The following is a 24,832-nucleotide window of genomic DNA, read 5'->3' on the forward strand; positions in this document are numbered from 1 at the left end:
CATTATTTTTGTTTTTTCTGTGTTAATTTCCAGACCCAGCATTTTTGTTTGTGTTTTTAACTCTGCGTATATTTCCTGTGCTCCTGTTGATGTTCTACTCATAATATTATAGTCTGGGCTGATTATCGGAGAATAGGCCATTTTTGGGAAAAGTTATTTACCAGCAATTTTATTGCTGGAATCGAATTATAAGATCCTATATATTAATAATATAGGTATGCAAAGTCCTCAGATAGTGTGCTACTTTTTTTATAAACAAAATGGCGCCCGAAAATCGTGTTTTTTTCAATTATTGCTCTATAACTCCGAAGATTTTAATTTTACAACAAAAACACCCAAATAAAAATTCACCGTGATTAAATTCTGCATAGAGACGTGTTTTTCCCGATCTGCTCGGACGAAAATTTTTCTCGGAAAATGCGGGTTTTCCCAACAAAATCTTTAATTTTCAAATAAAGTTTTAGATAAGTAATTATCTACCAATAATTAAATAATTTGGTGACTTAAAAGCCTTCTTGGCTTAGATTATAGTTCCAGAGGCTGATGAAAATTAAACGAATATTTTAGCAACAATTCAATTGTTAATTAATAATTTACGGCCGCAATAATAACCAAAATAACTATGATACACTGATCAAACTTTGAAATCTTATAAAGATGAGATGCCTATTTAATATTTTGTAGACAAAATATAAATTTTTTATTTTTTTGCATTATCTTTAAATGTTAAAAAAATAGTTATAAACAAATTAACGTTTCTCAGAAAGTTTTTATTATATTGTAATTTTAAAAAATAGCTAAAATGCGCATTTCAAATATCTTGAAAATGAATGCTTTAATACTTTTTTGCAACCATTTGCAAAAAAGTTATGAAACAGCAAAGTAAACATACGATTTCTACGGTGTTTATAATTTTTTTTAATTCTTTCAAAGCGTAGAAGTGAGTTTAAAGTACAAGCTAATTATTTACAAAAAAATATCGATTATCAGTTTAATGCTTATATTTTAATTAAAGATTATAAATATATTTTTTTGTAATTTACACGCGCGAAAGTAGAATAATACAGCACTGTAACTAAAATTTTCACTCGGAGCGACGACGGGCCGCGCGAGACGTACACTTTTATAAATAATGCATGCTGCGTGTCGGTCGCTTCGAGTGAACATTTAAGCTCCGACTCTGTATCAGGCCTACTTTTGCGCTAAAAATTACAAAAAAAAAGTATTTTTAATCTTTGATTAAAATATAACCATTGCACTAATTTTTGACATTCTTTGTGAGTAATTATATTATACCATAGACTCACTTTTAAGCTTTGAAACAATTAAAACAAATTATAAACAACGGAGAAAACGTATATTTATTTTGCTGTTTCATAACTTTTTTGCAAATGGTTGGAAATTTTTTTTAAAGCATTCATTTTCAAGACCTATGAAATACGCATTTTAAGTATTTTATAAAATTAGAATATAATAAACAATTTCTGAGAAATGTTCATTTTTTTATAACAATTTTTTTTAAACATTTAAAGATTATGCAAAAAAATGAAAAATTTATATTTTGTCGACAAAATATTAAATAGGCATCACACCTTTATAATCTTTCTAAGTTTAATCAATGTCTCATGATTATTTTGGTTGTTATTGCGACTGTAAATTGTTAATTAACAATTGAATTGTTGCTAAAATATTCGTTTCATTTTCACCGGCTTCTGAATTTATAATCTATACCAAGAAAGCTTTTATTTCACAAAGCTATATAATTATTCATAAATAATTACTGGCCCAAAAAATTTATTTGAAAATTCGAGATTTTGTTGGGAAAACCCACATTTTCCGAGGAAAATTTTCGTCGGAGCAAATCGGAAAAAACGTACTTCTATTTAGAATTAAATTGGGGTGAATTTTTATTTGAGTGTTTTTGGTGTAAAGTTAAAATCTTCGGAGTTAAAGAGCAATAATTGAAAAAAATAAGATTTGTCGGCGCCATTTTGTTTATAAAAAAAGTAGCACACTATCTACGGACTTTGCATACCTATATTAATAATATATAGGATCTTATAATTCGATTCCAGCAATAAAATTGCTGGAAAATAACCTTTCTTTGTACTTTACTAAGAATACCAGCGTATTATAACTCTTTTTTTCAAAATTTAAAGATTATGAAAAAAAAAGAAAAATTTATAATTTGTCGATAAAATATTAAATAAGCATCTCATCTTTATAATCTTTATAAGTTTGATCATTGTGTCATGATTATTTTGGTTATTATTGCGATCGTAAATTGTTAATAGGGAACTACCCCTTTTTAGTTGTTAATTAACAATTGAATTGTTGCTAAAATGTTCGTTTAATTTTCACCGGCTTCTGGAATTACAATCTATACCAAGAGAGCTTTGACGTCACTAAGTTATTTAATTATTGATTAATAATTACTTACCTAAAACTTTATTTGAAAATTAAAGTTTTTGTTAGGAAAACCCGCATTTTCCGAGGAAAATTTTCGTCGGAGCAAATCGTGAAAAACATATCTCTATGCAGAATTTAATTGCGGTGAATTTTTATTTGGGTATTTTTGTTGTAAAGTTAAAATCTTCGGAGTTATAGAGAAATAATTGAAAAAAATACGATTTGTCGGCGCCATTTTGTTTATAAAAAAAGTAGCACACTATCTGCGGACTTTGCATACATATATTATTAATATATAGGATCTTATAATTCGATTCCAGCAATAAAATTGCTGGTAAATAACTTTTCCATGAATTTTGCTAATAAGCCCAGAGTATTAATATCATCGGCATAAGCGGCCAGTTGAACCGTTCGGTTGGTCAGTAGGTTTCCTCGTCCAGTTTGCATTTGCCTAACCGCATACTCCAGTGCCAGGTTAAACAATGTTGGGGCCAGCCCATCTCCCTGCTTTAGTCCCTGCGAAATTTTAAAAAGTCTGTCCGATGGTTTTGTATTCGTACACATGCCTGAGTTTCATCCATTGTGGCTTTAATGAGTCTTATTAGCTTGTGTGGTATTGCCAATTCAGCCAATATATAGTATAGTTTGTTCCTTTTGACTGAGTCGTATGCTCGTTTGAAGTCTTAAGTTGTGACAGATAATCTTGTATTTGCACTTTGCAAATCACTTTACTCAATAATAATAATATTTTTACAAATATTATTAATATATGGGGAATGTTAGTTCATTAATGGCTTCATATAATTTACATCTTGGGACGCTATCATACGCTGACTTTACAAAGTTCACAAAGAGCTAAAACGTACCAATATTAAATTCATCGCTTTTTCTAAGATTTGAAGTAGCACAAAAATCTGCCCCGGCATTACGAACACTCGATGCGAAATCGCAAAACAAACCGTAGGCAAACTCGATGCGAATACTTATCGAAGCCAAAAAGTGATTACGAACTGGGTTCGAGTAGACTGTCAGAAAATGATCGGCAATCATCGTATTTTTGAACCTACGGGATAATATTTCGAACAAATGGAATGCACGTTATATGCCAAGAAATTTCTCTCATTAACCTCAATTATTATTATTATAGAATATTAAATAAAGTTTTTATTATTTAATTATTATAAACGTTTATTTTATATTCTAAGGATGATTCAGTGATAACGTATACCTAGATATTGATTTTCGAACTTGAGTAGAATTTGAGAATAATTATGATTTTTTACACCATTATTAAAGATTAAATGGCCAGGGAAAGATGGGAGACGTTATATAAAAATGTTACTAAAGTTCGTAATAGTCACTGCTAACTACCCTTCATTGAATACTGTCTCAGAGCATTCCTTATCTTACCTTTTCGCCATTAAATCTTACTCTGCAAATATTACAAGGATAAAAATTAACCATGGACGTTTCCTTCATATCTTTTTAAAATAGGAATAAGCATTAGAGAACTCCTGTCAGTGTAATGAGTGTAATAACACCTCACTAGGAGATTTAAACAATATCTTTTTTGAATGTTCAAATCATGAGAATTATTATCAAAATCGTATAATCTAAATATCGTTTGATTAACGATTTACATTATTTTTAAATTAAAGAAATCAAAGTATGAAGTAAGTAGTTTATCTCGTTATGTATTCACTTTTCTTAATTTTTATACTTTGACCGGTAAGAGAGAAAGTGTTATAGGAGATGAGAGAGATAGATAGTTCGAGTTGGCAACTCGATAGGATCGTCGGTATCGAGCAGTGCCTTCGAGTTGACTCGCATCGACAACGTAGGGAAAGAGGTTTCGTAATCACTCCCTACGGTAAAACATGGCGGATACGATGCGTATCGAGTGTTCGTAATCCGGGCCCTGGTCAATTGTTGACCTGTCTTTTGTAATTGGGTTTTCAAATTTAATAAAGTACAAAATAGATTATTAACGATATAAAAAATAAATTTATTTATTCTTAACATAAACCAATATCTTTTTCATAATCTTCGTTTGATATCTTCTTTTTCTTTAGCTTTTTCAATAAAGCTACATCTTTCTTTAACTCTTCTAAGTCTTCGTCACTAATACCTGCATAGAAAAAATTATATGAAGTTATTGACATAATTAGTAATTACATATGTTTTTCTTACATTTGATATGTTTTTTAAGACTAAATGTAAACAAACCATTAAAAATTGAAAAAAAAAAAATTTCGATTTTTCGAGTCTCAAAAATACAAAAAATATTGTTGTAATCAACAAGTACCTAAATTCAAGTTCAAACCTTCTTCTATCAGGTCCCGATAAGAATTTTTGTCATGTTTATTCTAAAATATATATTTTTTTAGTTGTTAATGAGGAAGGTTGCTTATGGGAAGACGTGAGATCGGACTGCATTAGCAACTAAAAAAACAATGTTTTAAAATGAAATAACCCCAAAATACTTATCAAGAACTGATGTAATAAGGTTTGAACTTGAGTTTAGGTACTTCATAATTTCATAAATGATATTTTTTACTTATGTTTTTGAGTCTTGAGAAGCTTCATTTTTCGTTATTTTTTTTTATTTTAAATTGTTTAACTGTCGGTCATTTGAGTTAAGCGGTCGACCTCACTTCGCTTTGCTGCGATGTGTTCTAGTGGATGTGAGTTCAATTCCTGATCCGCCGAACAGAAAATAAAAACGGCTAACGAATCAGTTTAAAATTCGAATCTGAGGCTTAGACTGGAATTTACTGGTGTCTGATCGGCCTATGTGAGAGCAGTAATGCAAGGGACAAGGACGTTGAAGACTAATGCACCTGCACCAGTGTGTACGTGTACATACAATAATTGTTTATAACTCGAAAACGATAAACTTACAGAAAAAACGCTGGACGGAAGGGCCGCCCGAGAAATTTATCGTACCGACTATTATCGTTATCGTACTAGATACTGGCATTCTACAAAAACAACAAAGTTACTCGTTATTTTGATATTTTAGAAACACCTTGTATACTTGAAAATATTTTATGGTTCTACGCATCATTAATTCCCGCATTTGAGAAAATGTTCGGGGACACACTATAGATTATTGCATAAATCAATAGAATATTAGTCATAATTTCATTTCAAATTAGTCAATTTTTCTGAGAAATTAATAGTTTACAATATTTGCATTTTCTGCATGGATTGTAATGAAATTTTGGGAGTAGCCCAAAGTCCAATCTCCTAATTCAAAGTCTATCCTATATACTATGGCGCTTTTATCATGGGGGCGGTTCTCACCACTTCTCGGGGATAGAACATTTTTATTTTCGAATTGCATGGAGCAAAAGGAAGAATTTTAAGAAAATTTAAAAATGCGCTCTATAATTTGATCTTATTTTTTTCACCCGCCCAACTTTTTGAAAGTAGAAATAACACTATATTAAGAGGTATTGCAAAAGAAAAACAATGCATTTAAATTCTGGTGAATGAGGGGTTAAATGTATGTACTTCTCATTTTTCCTTAAAGTACATTAGTCATATATTTTGCACCATATCTCACTTAGTTTGAATGTAACCGACATTTAACAGTGCTCGTTTTAAAGGCCTTTTCAAACACTACAAACGCATGAGCACTTTGAGCATGCACCAAAAAACAAACTCTTTTTACCTACCATATCTCTTTTTGTATTATAAATAGAAAATTTACGAAGGAACGAATCTCTTTGTTATTTATAATTAAAAAAAAATTTTATACAGTGTTTTCAGTTTGATGCATAGTTTTTAAGGTATTCACAAAAAACCGTCCGAAAACGTGTCATTTTTAAATGAAAATGGCCAATTTTCAACTACGCTTAACTCAAAAAGTATTGAGTTCTCAAAAAAAAGTATAGATCAGTTTTTGCTTAAAAATAGGTTCTCTAGCCACTTCCATGCTTATTTTGACCAATAAATTTTCCACCCCCTTGAAGGGGTGGGAATTGCCCCAAGATAAAAGCGCCATAGTATATAGGGTAGATTTTGTTTCTTGAGCTATTCCCTACTTACTGTGAAAATATCAAGTACATCGATGTAGTAGGATGGAATTCGGAGCCAAATACCCTCATTGACTGCCCTATAATAATGCTCTGCTATGATCGCGTGAGAGGGGACACACACAAGATTCTAGCAAAATTTCAATTTTCTGTAACTTTTCGAGTTTTTGAGTTACAGCAACGAGTTTTATGTCACTGGAAAGATAATTTTACATTCTTTCAAAATATGTAAAAATATACAGGGCGTATGTAAAAAATTAAGATTTTTTTTTCATTTCCGGTTAAACCGGAAGCCATATTGTGGGTAAAATTTATTATGCTAATAGATAACAAAGTACTATATATGTCTGCCAAATTTCAAATTTTAATTTCTATTACAGAGGTAGTTACGGGCACTCGAATATTTTTTTATAAAAAATTCATAACTCCCCTCCTATGAGGAGTTAAGAAATCTGACCAATGGTATTCAATTTACCGATAGGATATTAAAAATATATCAAAAAATAAACAAATTCCTTGGAGTCATTTTTGAGAAAATTTAGTTCAAATTTATGTCAAATTTTGACCCCTTAAATATAGGCAACCCATAACTTTTTCTGAAAAACGATAATATTCTTGTTATAGCCCCATCTTTAGGCTATATAAATGTTTTTTCAAATTAAATTTATCTTAAACAAGTTTTTAGATTGGTAGGGAAATGTATCGGGTGGGCGGCCGCCATTTTGGATTTGGAAATGTCAAATTCCGTATTTCTATTTACCTATCGATGAGCTAACTTTAAGTTAAATTTCATTCGTTTCGGTCAAAATTTGCAAAAATGGGCCCCAAATAACCCCCCTATTTCGGCCCCCCTTTGAGAGGTTTTTTCAAAAGCTTAGTTTCTCGACAAAATTCTCTTAAACTTACTCATACCGAATTTCATCAAAATCGGTCCAGTCGTTTTTGCTGGGCGGTGGCGACATACGTACGTACGTACATACTTCCGACATGTTTTTTTTATTTGCTTTTTGGACTCAGGGGGACTCAAAACGTCGAAAAAAAGTGAAATCTGAAAAATTTTTTTTGCACGATCCTATAACTTTATCTATTATACTCATACTGCGTATGTAGTACGATAAAGTAAAATACAAAATAATTTTTTTGTTTTGAAAGATCCAAAAAATATATATTTATATATGTATTATTAACTATATTATAAATAAAATATAAATAGTACTAACTAAAAAAACGTGGTACTATTAATTTAAAAAATATATACCTTTCCGCTTTTTCTTTTTGGGTTGTTCACTCTGTGCCAATTTTTCCTTTCTTTCTTTTCTCTTTTGTCGTTTGTTCTTTCTCTCCTCCTTTTTTTGCTTTGTCAAGGACCATGCTTCTGTCGGTTTTTTAACAAATTTTTGTTTATGTCCAGGCCACACCCCTATAACAATAAATAATCTGAGATACCTAGTGCTCTGCCGAAAAAATTAATCAATATATCATTCCATAATAAACCACAAATACCTCGTTGGTATTTACCGAAAAGTATAAATACCTCGGAGCAATAGGGGACATTTTTTTATTTATTGTATTTGTCTACAACTACATATATAAACAAGGCATACCAAATATCAACCCTCAAATCGCAATATTTAATTTACAATGAACATTTAAAGTTGTGATCGCCAGCTATCCATTGTAAACAACACGAAAAGCTATGTGAAGTCACACTGTTCCTTCCAGGAAAAGAGAATAACGAACTGTCAACACTGGAAGAGAAACAACTGTTTGTATTTAAAAACATTGTGTTTTGAAGGTTAGATAGATTTCGTTCGTGTATATTTCTTTTTATCTGTGCTTTAATAATATTTATAATAATCGAAGCAACACAAAAACAATATTACAAATAATATTGTATCGTTCATTTTAATGTGAGTATAAAAATCAGACTCTATTTTCATCTACATATACAAGGTATTTACTTACTTATTTTATGTTAATTTCTTTGCTACAATGCAGTAATATTTACTATAGTATTACAAAGAACCTTATGTTTTTAATTCTTACTATATTTATCACATATTATTCATAATAACACCTATTTTTATATGACTAGTTATTTATTTATTTATTCTAGCTAGAATAAGCAACGAACTGTCGGTATTGACAGTTCGTTGGGAATCAGACATGCATACCGTTGCAGCGTTGCCACACTTATCGCTTACGCCCGTTTATAGGGACCAACAAACTGTCTGACGTCACAACCGATTCCGCCCGTTGAAAGAATAATTTAAATTCTGCAGTTTTTAATTGCTTGCTGTAATTTTTGTGCAAGTTCCCTATTATAAACTCACAGTTAGATCAGATGAGGAGATGAAAAGGTCAGAATAGAAATACACTGCGGTGCAAAAAAATCGATCCACTAAAAATTTGGTCATTTTTGATGTTTAGAATTTCCTAAACCTGTTGTCTGATTTAAGTGATTTTTTACCACATTATAGACTTATTCATTGACAATATCATTGACAAACTGTCATTGTATACCGGGTGTACGAATAAAACTGTGTTTTTTTCTCAAAGTTCGCATCACCCTGTGGATCATTCTAGCATTTATAAAATCTGAAATTAAAACCCAACTATAGCCTCAGGTTTCTTAACATTTTGTCTTTCGATTCATTCGCTTATGTTGGATAATAAAAAAGTTAGGTACTTTAACAACTGGCCATGTTCGTCATCAATACAGGGTGTTTCTATATAAGTGCGACAAACTGTAAGGGGTAATTTTACATGAGAAAATAATGACAATTTGCTTTATACTCATATGTCCGCAAACGCTCGTTTCCGAGGTACGGGATGTTCATTTTTTTACAAACTGACCATTTATTTATTGCTTTAAAACCAGTTGAGATATGCAAATCAAATTTGATGAGTTTTAAGACGTAGTTATTGCACATTTTTTGACATACAATTAAGAATTTAATATTCACCATTGGCGCGCAACGGGTATTATGACCGATAATATTACCCAAACGCACGCCAATGGTGAATATACAATTTTTAATTGTATGTTAAAAAATGTGCAATAACTACGTCTTAAAACCCATCAAATTTCATTTGCATATCTTAACTGGTTTTAAAGCAATAAATAAATCGTCAGTACGTAAAAAAATTGAACCTCCCGTATCTCGGAAACGAAGCGTTTGCGGACATATGATTATAAAGCAAATTGTCATTATTTTCTCATGTAAAATTACCCATTAAAGTTTGTCGCACTTATTTAGAAAACACCCTGTACTGACGACGAACATGGCCAGTTGTTAAAGTACCTAACTTTTTTATTATTCAACATAAGCGGATGAATCGAAAGACAAAATGTTAAGAAAACCTGAAGCTATAGTTGGGTTTTAATTTCAGTATTTTATAAATGATAGAATAATCCACAGGGTGATGCGAACTTTGAGAAAAAGCACGGTTTGATTCGTACACCCGGTATACAATGACAGTTTGACTGTCTAGCAATAATATTATTACAGCGATATTGTCAATGAATAAGGCTATAACGTGGTAAAAAATCGCTTAAATCGGACAACAGGTTTAGGAAATTCGAAACATCAAAAATGACCAAATTTTTAGTGGATCGATTTTTTTGCACCGCAGTGTAGCTCGAAAAGGATTTATAAAATGGAGTAGAAGCTTGGACTCTAAAAGCCCAATCCGTAAAAAAATTGGAGGCATTTGAAATGTGGCTATATAGGCCACATAATATTCTAAAAATTCCTTGGACTGCAAAAGTCTCAAACGAAGAATTGAACATGCCAGAAAGCTTACAAACACATAAGAAAAACATCGCATCTGGGCCATATACTTCGAAACGATAAATACTCTCTGTTACACGTCATCATATAAGGAAGGGTAGAGGGAAGAAAAGGCTTGGTAAGAAAGAAAAAATCTAGAAATCTTGGCTGAGGACTATCAGATATTGGACTAACCTTAGTGTTGAACAGATATTTCACGTTGCAAAAGATAGGGAAGCGTTTAAAAATGGCACAATTAGAAGAAGAAGAAAATAGAATATGATGACAAGACAGTGACAGTTTTAAATATTTGATATGGCATCGGGAATATTTTGAGTTGTTGATTAAATAATATTGATAGTGTATTTGATAAATAATTGATTTAAGACGTAAACTTAATAAAAAGTTATTTATTGTTTATTATTTATGGAAGATCCAAGCAGAGAATACATCAGGATATATCCTGTGATCCAAGTATTTTTTTGTTAAAGATGTTCAAAATTGTAAGTGTTCCATAATAACAACATAATATTAAAAAATCACTTTAAGACTTTTCCTCTTTTCTAGATTGAGTATTAGTTTTTGTTGTACATATAAATTATTACAATCACTGAATACATAGTTAGTGAAAAAATTATCACATTTATTATAGTTATTAAGGTACCAAGGCTATTATAAGGATAATAACGCTTGAGGTCAATGGTGTATAGACCGAGGGCCTTCGGCCCGAGGTATATACGTTGACCGAAAACGTTATTATTATAATACCCGTGGTGCCTTCAACGGTTAATGTCCGACTAAATTATTCTTTATATGCAAAAAATTTGAATGAATTTTGAATCAATTAGTTTTCAAATAAGTACATTTACCAGTAATAGTCGAAACGTAATTGTGGTAACCATAGTTTTACTTAGAGTTTTATTTGTCAACTTGACAGTATTTAACTCGTTATTTAAATTTAATAGGCCCTAGGGCGATATTTTTCAATAACACGCCCTTGGGCGTTATATCGTACTTAATAGACTTCGAAATATGTAATGTCATTATTTGTCAAATAATAAACCAGTCGGGCATTAACTGAATTAATATTTTGCAATTATACAAATAACAGTTATCCAAGAACATTTAAAAGCCATCTCTTGTTAATGATGACATTGTCAAGTAGAATGACATTCTAGTAATGTTTACATATCCATACCAGTGTGAATTTTACTACACGTAATTTGCCATGTAAAGACAGAAAAAGTAGGGTGTTGTAAAAACAACTTATTTTATTTCATTCTAAATATATCCAACTATTATATTTTAAAACTTATATAAGAATTGTAAATGCATGTATTCGCGTTTCGAATCACTCGGTTTCAGTTCCCCTAATATGAACCTTTATTTGTTAAGACTAGTTTTTCTGCCTCCATATCTCCCCGCGTGGACCCTTGATAGTTTAGAATCACGGCAGTCTTACAATGACTTCTCCGAGGTGAACAACGCGAGTGTGTTTTTTCGCGCTTCTGGTGCAAAATTACGTATTTTGGAAATGTACCGCGCTTTTGTTATTAGTTTAAAGTTATTATTATCAGATTTAGCTATACGGCTCACACTCCCTCTATTATTATTATTATTATTATTATTATACAATAATATCGAGCCAAAGCAGAGCTTATATGGCTCAAAGTACAAAAATAATTGTAGGTCAAAGTAGGTAAAGTTACATTGATTTCAGGTTGTTACATTAAAGTACATTAAAGGTACATTAAAGGTAAAGGTACATTAAAGGTAAAGTTACATTAAAGGTAGTTACATTAAAGTTTACAGGTAAAGTTACATTGATTGTAGGTAAAGTTACATTGATTTCACTCAAACCTCTGAGTGTGTACACCCCCGAAGCACTATAAATATTATTAAAGTTTGTATAAATCTCGTTGTATTTAGAATTGCGATAAGTTATCAATGTTAGAATCAGCCCTTATTTCAGTACAGTACATTTATTAAATAAACTATCGAAGGAATTCTCTTTAATTGTATTATCATTGCTCCAGTGGTCCTTAATAAATATTTCGGAGCAATTGGATGTCCATCCACTCCTCTTAAAAAGGTGGAAAGTTTGGCATTAAATGCCCTCCCACCATAGGGATAGCCGTAAAATATTTGCGAATTATGTACCGATAGCCTTATAGTCTGGGCTGATTATATCGGAGAATAGGCCATTTTTGGGAAAAGTTATTTACCAGCAATTTTATTGCTGGAATCGAATTATAGGATCCTATATATTAATAATATAGGTATGCAAAGTCCTCAGATAGTGTGCTACTTTTTTTATAAACAAAATGGCGCCCGAAAATCGTGTTTTTTTCAATTATTGCTCTAGAACTCCGAAGATTTTAACTTTACAACAAAAACACTCAAATAAAAATTCACCGTGATTAAATTCTGCATAGAGACGTGTTTTTCCCGATCTGCTCCGACGAAAATTTTCCTCGAAAAATGCGGGTTTTCCCAACAAAATCTTTAATTTTCAAATAAAGTTTTAGATAAGTAATTATTTACCAATAATTAAATAATTTGGTGCTTAAAAGCCTTCTTGGTTTAGATTATAGTTCCAGAAGCTGGTGAAAATTAAACGAATATTTTAGCAACAATTCAATTGTTAATTAATAATTTACGGTCGCAATAATAACCAAAATAATTATGATACACTGATCAAACTTTGAAATCTTATAAAGATAAGATGCCTATTTAACATTTTGTCGACAAAATATAATTTTTTTATTTTTTTGCATAATCTTTAAATGTTTAAAAAAAATAGTTATAAACAAATTAACGTTTCTCAGAAAGATTTTATTATATTATAATTTTAAAAAATAGCTAAAATGCGCATTTCAAATATCTTGAAAATGAATGCTTTAAAACTTTTTTGCAACCATTTGCAAAAAAGTTATGAAACAGCAAAATAAACATACGATTACTACGGTGTTAATAATTTTTTCAAATTCTTTCAAAGCGTAGAACTGAGTTTAAAGTACAAGCCAATTATTTGTAAAACAATATCGATTATCAGCTTAATGGTTATATTTTAATTAAAGATTATAAATATATTTTTTTGTAATTTACACGCGCGAAAGTAGAATAATACAGTACTGTAGCTACCCGCCCACATAAACAACTCGCGCGAATTTAAGCGTGTCAGTCGCTTCGAGTGAATATTTTATCTCCGGCTCTGTATCAAGCCTACTTTCGCGCTAAAAATTACAAAAAAAAGTATTTTTAATCTTTGATTAAAATATAACCATTGCACTAATTTGTGACATTCTTTGTGAGTAATTAGATTGTACCATAGACTCCCTTTTAAGCTTTGAAACAATTAAAACAAATTATAAACAATAGAGATATCGTATATTTATTTTGCTGTTTCCTAACTTGTTTACAAATGATTGGAAAATTTTTTTAAAGCATTCATTTTCAAGACCTATGAAATACGCATTTTAAGTATTTTTTAAAATTAGAATATAGTAAACAATTTCTAAGAAATGTTAATTTGTTTGTAACATTTTTTTTAAACATTTAAAGATTATGCAAAAAAATGAAAAATTTATATTTTGTCGACAAAATAATAAATAGGCATCACACCTTTATAATCTTGCTAAGTTTGATCAATGTCTTATGATTATTTTGGTTGTTATTGCGACTGTAAATTGTTAATTAACAATTGAATTGTTGCTAAAATATTCGTTTCATTTTAACCGGCTTCTGAATTTATAATCTATACCAAGAAAGCTTTTATTTCACCAAGCTATATAATTATTGATAAATAATTACTGGCACAAAAAATTTATTTGAAAATTCGAGATTTTGTTGGGAAAATCCATATTTTCCGAGGAAAATTTTTGTCGGAGCAAATCGGGAAAAACATGCCTCTATGTAGAATTAAATTAGGGTGAATTTTTATTTGAGTATTTTTGGTGTAAAGTTAAAATCTTCGGAGTTATAGAGCAATAATTGAAAAAAATACGATTTGTCGGCGCCATTTTGTTTATTAAAAAAGTAGCACACTATCTGTGGACTTTGCATACCTATATTAATAATATATAGGATCTTATAGTTCGATTAAAGCAATAAAATTGCTGGTAAATAACCTTTCTTTGTACTTTACTAATTAGACTACGTATTATAACTATTTTTTTTCAAAATTTAAAGATTATGCAAAAAAAAGAAAAATTTATATTTTGTCGATAAAATATTAAACAAGCATCTCATCTTTATAATCTTTATAAGTTTGATCAATGTATCATGATTATTTTGGTTATTATTGCGATCGTAAATTGTTAATTAACAATTGAATTGTTGCTAAAATATTCGTTTAATTTTCACCGGCTTCTGGAATTACAATCTATACCAAGAAATGTTTGATATCACTAAGTTATTTAATTATTGATTAATTATTAATTACCTAAAACTTTATTTGAAAATTATAGTTTTTGTTAGGAAAACCCGCATTTTCCGAGGAAAATTTTCATCGGAGCAAATCGTGAAAAACATATCTCTATGCAAAATTTAATTGCGGTGAATTTTTATTTGGGTGTTTTTGTTGTAAAGTTAAAATCTTCGGAGTTATAGAGCAATAATTGAAAAAAATACGATTTGTCGGCGCCATTTTGTTTATAGAAAAAGTAGCACACTATCTGCGGACTTTGCATACCTATATTATTAATATATGGGATCTTATAATTCGATTCCAGCAATAAAATTGCTGGTAAATAACTTTTCCATGAATTTTGCTAATTAGCCTAGAGTATTAATAAATAATTACAGAAACGATTATTCTTACCTGTTACTTTATATTGCTCTAATTTCTGAAACCGTACGTTTTCTCTAATTTTATCTTTGTATGGGACACTATTGATGTCGAAGTCAGGTACTTGCGGAAAATCTGATAAGTCCCTATTTTTCAATTCTGGCATCTTGGGTAATTGAAGTAGACCATAAGTTGCTGCTACAGCACCTAAAGGCAATTCCTGAAAAAATAAATATATTAAACGTAGAAAATTATCGAGAAGATATAATGGTAGGGGAGCCCAAGCGGGGATTTTTGCAGTTACTCGAGCGCGTCAGATTATCATATGGGGAGAAACGTGGTACCCTGCAGATGTACCTCTGCCATATATTGGCTCTTAACACAGGGGAGTTCGTTTAGGGGGGTCCGAAAAAAAAAATCTATCCTTAAAAATACTCGAAATTGTCAGATTAAGATAAGGTAAGTTAAGTACATGCAAAACAGTGTATATTTAAAAAATCTGACGATTTGAGCGGGGCGTAAGGGAATTGGTGAATCACAAAGTTTCACAAGAAAAAGGCGAATATTTCGCGAAATGAAAGTCAGATCGAAAAACTAAAAACTACACGTTCAATATTTTTCAAAAATCTATCGATAGATACCAAACACGACCCCTCGCAGAGAGGGGTGGGGGGTAAATTTTAAATTTTAAATACAAATCCCGCGATATTTAGTAAAATAAACATCAGATCGAAAAACTGCAAAATACACTTATTTAATATTTTTGAAAAATATATCGAGTGGTACCAAAGGGGGTAAAGTTTAAAGTAACCCCCCACCCCACGGAGGTGGGGTGGGGGGTTACTTTAAAATCTTAAATGGGAGCCCCCATTTTTTATTGAAGATTTGAATTCTCTGCATAAAAATAAGCAACTTTTATTCGAAACATTTTTTCGAATTATGGATAGATGGCGCTATATTCGGAAAAAACGATTAATGGAAATGGAAAATTAAATTAAAAAATGGCAAGCGCCCGCTAAAATGGAAAATTTTACTTAACTTTTTTTGGTTTTAGGACCTAATAATCACAACCCAATAGGTCCCCAAAGCGCTCGAGTGACTGCACATTTAGCATACTTTGCTCCCCTACCATAATATTTGAACATAAACTATAGCAGAATCTATACGAGAGGAACTCAACATGTTAACAAATCGAAAATTCATGAAAATCTGGTATGTAATGGAATAAAGAGGGCAAATAAAATGTTGTGTTAAGAGGCTTCTTCTTGTTGTAATGGCAATTGTAGCTTTGGAAACTGCTGCACGAAAAATTTCTGCGGATGAGCGGTCAAACCATCTTCTTAGGTCTGTAATCCACGAGTTCTGGCGCCTTCCTACTGATCTTTTGCCCTGTACTTTACTTTCCAATATGATTTGAAGTGATTCATATCTTTCCCCTCTCAACACTTGACCCAAGTATTGGATTTTCCTTTCTTTGATTACTCTTAGTAATTCTCTACCTCATTCTTAGTAATTAAGCTAGGTGGGACATGTCTTAAGGATTAATGATACAAATCCGGTCCGAACATCGATGTTTGAAAAATCTGAGGGACAGGACCAAAAAACGCTTCCTGGGCGACGTGGAAGGATACTGGTAATTAAAACATGGAGAAGACTGACCCTGTCCAGCAAACTTATCAGTCCAAATTCTAGCATACGCAAACTACGTGGACATTATAACAAGAACCAGGGCGAGAACTGCGGATATTCTAACCGAGCTAGTAGCAGCAGCAGAACGAATGGGGTTACATATAAATCAAAATAAAACCAAATTCATGGCGATTAACACAAACCCAAGAGCTGGAAATGTTGACGCAGATCTAATCATCAATGACCAAAACTTCGAAACGGTTAAAGAGGCAACTCATATAAGGCTGTATAGAACATTGATAGTCCCCGTTCTCACATATGGATCAGAGGCATGGACGCTAACTAAAGCAAATGAATCCGCTCTATCAATTTGTGAAAGAAAGGTGCTACGCAAGATATTCGGAGCGGTCTGTGAGAACGGAATATGGAGGCGTAGATATAACTTTGAACTGCAGAATATCTACAAGCATACGTTTGGCGGAAAAGATATTAGCACCATAATTAAGCGAAACCGCCTGCAGTGGGCAGGACATGTAGCCCGGGCCACTGAATCGAACATGATAAAAAAGATTCTAACAGCGCAACCCGTGGGAATGAGAAGACGGGGTAGACCAAAGTTAAGGTGGATGGACGGGGTAACACAAGATGCCAAGAAGATCGGAGTCGGCAACTGGAAAATGCAAGCAAGGGACAGAACAGAATGGCGTAGAAAGCTTGAGAAGGTCGAGGCCCTCTAAGGGCTGTAGCACCGAGATGATGATGATGATGAAGACTGACCCTGAATGGGGAAGGCTGGAAGCATTCCTAAAGGAAGCCAACGCTCATCAAGGTCTGTAGAACAATAAGCAAGAAGATATAATGGGACATATTGGAGACAAATCATCTAGAAAATATTGCATATACACTGTGGAAAATTATCTAAAAAATAAGGCAGAGATAAGAAGGAAATACTGTGTAGAGAAACCACAAAAATATATGTTTTTACTGTTGATAACAGGTATTAAGACTATAAAAGTTTGATTAACTTGGATGAACTTCTGATATAATAAAACATAAAAAACGAATAGTCATTTTAATAATTATAAATAAATGTTATAAAAAACAAAAATAATGATATCGTTTATCGTTAGGCTTAATATAAGAAAATAGGTTATATTTATATTACGACAGCGCAGCGTTTCGTGTTAATACAACGCATAACGCATGCGTAATCCATGAAATCATCTGAACTGGGTTCTGAAATCTTTGAACGGCCGAATTCCAGCGTTCAAGCATCGTTCAAGTTTAAACTGCCATCGGTTGAACGTGAATTGAGAAAAACGATTTTGACTTTAAACTGACGTTCACTAAAAGTTCAGGTTAAACTGGAGTTGAATTCGATATGAGAAATTGGCCCTAAGTCTAATAGAGTGTGAAATAGTAATTTTGGACACAGCCATTTAAGAGCCAAATCTAAGAAATTATGAGCTTCCCCTCATAGATGATCTAACAGTGAAATGTTATTTACTACATGATTCTCTCGAGCTACTATTAAACGGTATCGCGAATAAAATTAAAAACTAATTTAAACTCACTTTGACTTTTAATAATAAGGAGCATTCATGTTTTGAATAAGCTCGAATATGGGAAACAAACGCCTGGGTTGCTTTTTCCATAATAGCTCGGTCCTTTTTTAATACATCTCGAATTTGTTCTCTTACGGCTTCAATCTAAAATAGAAATAAAATATTTATACGGAAGACAATGCTTGTTATCTTTATTTTGAATGTAATTAATGCTAAACTAAAAGTCAAATAATTAGAACCGCACGTCATAGATTTAATGACGTCATAACCCACCGATACAAACTTGACGGCAAACAAATTTAACAAATTTTTCTTCATATTATTAGTTTTTTCGCTACCGTCAAGTTTAACAGGAAAGCGCTGTTGCCAAATAAAAAACATATAAAAGCAGCTATCGGCTACACTGTTTCTCTTTGTCTTTAAGAGTGTGAAACAAAGATAACTACCTGTACTATAAGTACTGTCGTTAAAATATAAACTAAATAAATAAAATATAATTTGAAAAACAATAATTTGACATTATATTTAACCTCCGTTATTATGACAGACGTCAGTTACCATTTACAATGAGTGCATTCGGACGACCACAACGGCTGTCTGTCAGCACAAAGCGGCTTAGTGGTTGCATCCAGCGCTAATAGGGAAAACTTGGTAAATCTCTCAGCAGCTGACTTCTAGCGGTGTCATCTGAACACTACCGCTTACTCAGCAGTCCAGCCGCTGTGGTCGTCCACGCATCCAATCTCACCAAATATAATAATGACGTCATATAAACTCGTCACTAATTTTACCCAATGAAATGCTCGCTGTAATAAAAATGGCGTGTCAAAAAAATCTTATTATTCCCTATATCTTTTTTCAAATTTACAATATATGACAACAAGGGGAAAATTACGTGTATTCTTTATTGTTTGACTTTTCCTATATGACCAGTTTTTCACCATTTGGAACCACAATGCAGCGGCGCCACACAAGTACATTCGTTACAGTATGAAAAAATTGGTTATATTTTTTAAATTATCGAAATAATCCGTAATAGACAAATTATCTAAGACACCTACGTTTTCATCGGGAGCTAAGTTATCTACAGGATGCAGTTTAACTCTTTGATTGGTTTCAATAAATGACACATAGGCTTCCTCATTTTCCAATAGAAGCAGCAGAGCAGAACCTTGATTCCCTTGGCGAGCAGTTCTTCCGACCCTGTGTACAAAAGCACTGGCATTTGATGGAGGATCCCACTGAAGTACCCAATCCACCTGAAAAAATTTCTTTATAATGTGTTTGTTCTTATAATTAGTAAGAAAGAATAACAAACATACATTATTTTTCTTACCTCTGGTATATCAATCCCTCGAGCCATAACGTCTGTGCATAACAACAAAGCTTTGTCTGCTGTTCTAAATTTTTCTAAGATCTTTTTCCTTTTATCCTTCATTTTTCCATGTATGGCAAGAATCGGTAGATTCAACTTTTTGGGTACAATGTAAGGAAAAATATGTGACCAATAGTCAACACAAGCACATGTTGGTAGAAATAACAGCGCTTTTTGTAAATTTTTACTCTCGATGAAGTTTATTAGGTTTGCAAGCTTTCCTAAAAAAGTTCGATTATATTCGTTTATCACCAAGGTGTATTTTAAGATCGTCCCGATCATGCGCAGTAATGAAACTTGTAGTCATATTTATTTACTGCACATGATCAGAACGGTCTTAGAACAAATCCTTACAAATAACCGAACAAACTTTATATAAATTACGTGACAAAAAAAATGGAAAGTTTTTAATGAATATACACTCCCATTATTCATGATTCGTCTTCTTTTTATAATGAAAGAAGTCCACAACCGGCTTATAACAATTTTTCTGTGAGAACTTTTAATTTGCAAGCACAGTTGTGCCAAAAAAACAGCCGCCAGACTATAGCTTAAAGCCGAACTATGAAAACCTACAAATCTGACCCGTTTCACTGTATTTGTTACTTGGACTATAACATCTTCAAATATTTTATAAAGACATTAATATTTTAATGGAACTTACAGTTCGTCTAATATACTTACCGGTGCACGTCATTATCTACGTCAGAGATCTAAGTTGACAGTGTTGCCCAATTACAAAAAATTCTTGAATTCATTTTAAATCAAATATATCATATAATTATTGCGAAGTGGACAAACCAAATTAATATTCAATATAAATAGATAAAAACATTGGAAATAGTGAACAAGAATTAAGTTATAATCTTACGTTAAAGTAAATAATAAAAACAGTAAATATAATGAAACAAATACTTATACGCTGTGAGCTCGTAGGTAGAGGGGATAATTAAAAATTGGCGAGCGCCAGTAGTGACAAGTCTGTAAACCTTTACCGGAAATTTGACGTTCTGCATTAAGAGTTGCGTAATGCTTTTAAATGTCTCACCAAAGTTGTTGTATTAAAGAGTGTCGAAATACTGGTTACAATAGTAACTGTGTATTCTACAACTTTCCTGTCGCTAAGCATGAGGTGATTCAACGACAAAAATGGATTGATGCAATTAGAAAAAAAGTAAGTAAACACATTTAAAAATAATGCATTTTAATAATAATGCATTTAAAAAAAAGTTGCCCCAAAATTTTACGTTTACGCTGTTAATTTATTAATTATTTAGGTGCAATAAATGCATAAGTTAATATTTAAGAAGTATTATACTATAATTATATTAAATTATTATACTTTTTTGCAGAATAAATTTTTTCTAATATTAGTTGTCAACATAAACGTCAAAACGATAAGCAAAATCTAAAAATTATCGATTACAATCCAATTACTTCTTTACGTTGTAAATATTACTCGATAAGAATTACATAATAAGTTTGAAACAACTATTATTTGCTTTTCTACTGTCCTCTTTAAAATTCCGGCGGAAATAGGAACACTAGTCAACCGTTAGATGCTGATACCAGCCATGCCAGCGAAACTCACAGAGGATAGGCAACACTTTTTTCTTTCCAGATAAATTTCCGGTGAAAGTTATACTAGTAATACTATAGGTAGGTGGCGATACCAGCGAAGCTCGGAGCGTATAGTAACGAATAAAAGCAAATATGAAGTGTCATCACCGCAACTGTCAAATAAATGTTACCAATTTATGCCAAAATATCACCTTCGTTTGATTACAGTTACAGTGTGTTCCCAACAAATGTGCTTCATAAAAACGCTTTATAATCCATTTATACAAATTAAATGAAACATATTATTGTGTATTTCTTTAAGTTAACATTAATAGAAATCTTCAAATATTATTTCTACGCGTATATAATAAAATATGTCTGGTGGCTGTAATTCCAGTGTACTCGGCAAACTGATTATAAAAAAGAACACACCTACCGCCTAAATATTTCGTGTTGGTATCATGTGACGTCACGGGCTATGACGCGGATGACGTGCAACGGTAAGTATATTAGACGGAGTATATAAAAGCTGTCACATTAGTATAAAGTAAGCACCTCTTAGGGCGGAGTCGCATGTATCCGATTTCCGACATACGAAAATCGTCTCTTTTCCTAGTTGCTATTTAGAGGCTAGTCACATGGTTGCGATTGTCGGATACGAAAATCCGTATAAAAACTGTCAGTTTTTTGTTTATTGTTTGGTTAGTTTATTCAGTTTATTGTTGTTTTACTGTACATTGGAAATATTCCCTTCTGCTTTATAAATTATTGTGGTTATTATGGATAACCTAGAAGAAACTATGGAAGAGATAATATCTCCCATATCTCTTCCATAGTTTCTTCTTGGTTATCCATAATAACCACATATTATACGAAATCGAAAATGTAGGATTTGTAAAAATTTTTTTGCGAATTAAAAGAAGCCGATATAATAGGGTTTTATTAACTTTACGAACATAACTTCTTCGATTAAAATCAATGTTTCAATATATTGAATGCACAGAACTATTGGGGTGTATGTATGAGGTTACAAAACATCCGTTTTATCGGAAAAAGTTAAAATAGTTTTATCTTTATCCGATGTCGGAAGCGTAGTTAAAAATTTCGGATGAAATTCGGCGCGAAAATTCTGATCCGATTCTGACCAATGCGAATAAGTTCGGATCAACGTATCGTCGGAAATCGGATACATGGGACTCCGCCCTTATTCTAAGCAGAGAAGTATCCATGTAAGTAATTTTTCATCCAATACTTACCATTATTCTTTGTAACCATATAATAGTTATTCAACAAATCTGGTGTGCTTTGAGTAGCTTTAGCAGAAACACTGACTAGTACTGGATTCCTCAATCCGGCCCTTATTAAATTTTCAACCTCTTTTGTCTGGGTAGCTGAGAATAAGCCTGTCCTTCGTTGCCTAGGCAAATAACTTAAAATTGTGTCAATGGACTTTTGAAAGCCTAAATCTAAAAGTCTATCAGCCTCATCTAAAATAAGGATTTCCTAAAAATCAATTTGATGTAATATAAAAATGTTTAAATGTAAAATTTAAGTTTTATAACAGAGCAGTGGATAGGAGAACCAAAAAAATAAAGAAATGGGAAAAAAAATTTAAAATATCAGAATAAGTACATAGAAGTATATACAGTGTGTCCACGGTTGGCGTGCCCAAGAGGAAAAACTTTTTTATTTTCAATTTTAGCGAAAAATGTCATTCTTGATAAAAAGTTTTGCTTGTTCTAAAACCCCATAAAACGAAATAAAATTTAAGTTTTTCAAATCCTGCTTAATTTTGTAGCCAATTTTATGTAAATCCCTATAAATTTTTGCATTAAGTTCGAAATCGTAACAATAATCTAGTGTTGCCAAGCCACAATGTAGTAACTGTCAACTCCGATAAATAATTTGCGAATTGTCATTTTTTTCGACATTGTTAAGCGTTCAATAAAGAATTTATCTTGTGTTAAATTTCATTATTAAAATTATTGGATTAATAATTATTTAATTAATAAATAATTTGATGATTCAAGGAGAACGACAAAGTCTGGCTTCATAATCCAGAGAAGCGAAAGGGTTGTTCTCTTAAGTTATTATTACAATTTCGAACTTAGTTCAAAAATTTATAGGGATTTACATAAAATTGGCTATAAAATTAAGCAGGATTTGAAAAACTTGAATTTTATTTCATTTTATGGGGTTTTAGAACAAGCAAAACTTTTTATCAAGAATGACATTTTTCGCTAAAATTGAAAATAAAAAAGTTTTTCCTCTTGGGCACCCCATCCGTGGACAAACTGTATATACACCGTTCTTAGGCGTCAACGCCCTCCGGTAGGGATCTATGGAGGAGCATCACCAAGCCGCAAGCCCTTATCCCTTACCGTACCGCTCCTCCATAGGCCGATCAGATGCCAGTATATTCCAGACCAAGCCGTAGACTCTATTGAGTTTTATACTACGGCGTTGGCCTTTTATTCATTTCATGACCTAGCTGAGACTCGAACCAGCGATCGCAAATCGCAAATCAACTAAACTTGTCGATCGACTGCGCCTCAGCTTCAGCTAACTGGACCGTCTAGATCGACATAGAAGTAATTAGCTATAATGTATAGAAATGGTAAGAGCAGAAAGAATTCATATAATATTTAATATCAAAAATACCTTTCAGTCTGGATTAGAATATAATAGCTAAAGCTACACCTATCATAGAAATATGAAACAAATTAACCACAGTAATAAAAATGACTGATTAGGCCCTAGAAAATATAAAATATAAGCTGGCAAAAAGAGAACTTTTTATCAGGCACTATAAAAATAAATATATACAAAGATACAATAAAAAATCAACAGCTAAACACCTCAAAACAAAACATCAAATATTTGGGAATTGGGCATACTCAAGGTACTGTACTTGGTCCACTCTTATTCACAACAGAATAGGTATTCACATACCTATTATACACAACAGATCTACCCTTTTCTGATCAGTGCTCCTTAGCAACATTTGCTGATGACACTGTCACCTTCTCATCCTGCACAAATCCCTTCGAAGCATCTATAGTTTATTTTTTAACCAGGAGGAGTAAACTAAAAAGACAGATTCACACCCAAGAATTTCACTAGAATAATCAACGGCGTAACCAGGATGATCCTAAGGGGGGCGGTGGGGTTACAACTTCAAACGGGCTTGAAGTTGCTTGAACGGTGAGCTCAAAGTACATACCAATGGGGGGGGGGGGTTATAACCCCCAAAACCACTCCCTGGTTACGTCTATGAGAATAATAACCAAATACATCTTCTTTTTTGGTTGATCTAGTCGGCCCTCAACGGTAATCCATAAATATTATATTAAATTAATATGTCGCTAAAGAGTTCAAAAACAACTGCTTTTTATATAAAAGCAGACTAACAATCTAAAAATTTAAGGAATAACACAGAAAACACAAAAATCGCCGATATAACTTAATTAACCTATGAAATGTCACTAGTGTCAAAATTTGATAAATGTCATTAGTGTCAAAATGTTATAACAGTGGAGTAAACTTGCCTGCGGTTGGACCAATTATTTTGGATATTGGATCAAATTTACCGCGCAATACAGCGCGGTAAATTTGAATTACTCCTCTTGGTTAAAAAACAAACCATAGAAGGTTACAAGACCACTTAAATATGATTCAGATGTGTTTAAGAA

General features: G+C 32.0%; 1 protein-coding gene across 1 annotated transcript in view; it reads right to left on the reverse strand.

Moving 5' to 3' along the window:
* Window positions 1–4,390: 4,390 nt before the first annotated feature.
* Window positions 4,391–24,832, reverse strand: part of LOC126881881 (probable ATP-dependent RNA helicase DDX55 homolog) — a 30,787-nt gene continuing 10,345 nt past the window's right edge. The window contains exons 4-10 of the mRNA XM_050646530.1: window positions 22,397–22,643; window positions 19,542–19,801; window positions 19,267–19,464; window positions 18,215–18,349; window positions 15,045–15,231; window positions 7,708–7,869; window positions 4,391–4,537 (exon numbers count right to left, since the gene is read on the reverse strand). Coding sequence (XP_050502487.1) covers window positions 4,425–4,537; window positions 7,708–7,869; window positions 15,045–15,231; window positions 18,215–18,349; window positions 19,267–19,464; window positions 19,542–19,801; window positions 22,397–22,643 — 1,302 coding nt within the window. The 3' untranslated portion in view covers window positions 4,391–4,424. The remainder of the gene's footprint in view (window positions 4,538–7,707; window positions 7,870–15,044; window positions 15,232–18,214; window positions 18,350–19,266; window positions 19,465–19,541; window positions 19,802–22,396; window positions 22,644–24,832) is intronic.

The sequence above is a fragment of the Diabrotica virgifera genome, chromosome 3 (assembly GCF_917563875.1).
Source record: "Diabrotica virgifera virgifera chromosome 3, PGI_DIABVI_V3a".
In the NCBI taxonomy this organism is placed as follows: Eukaryota; Metazoa; Arthropoda; class Insecta; order Coleoptera; family Chrysomelidae; genus Diabrotica; species Diabrotica virgifera.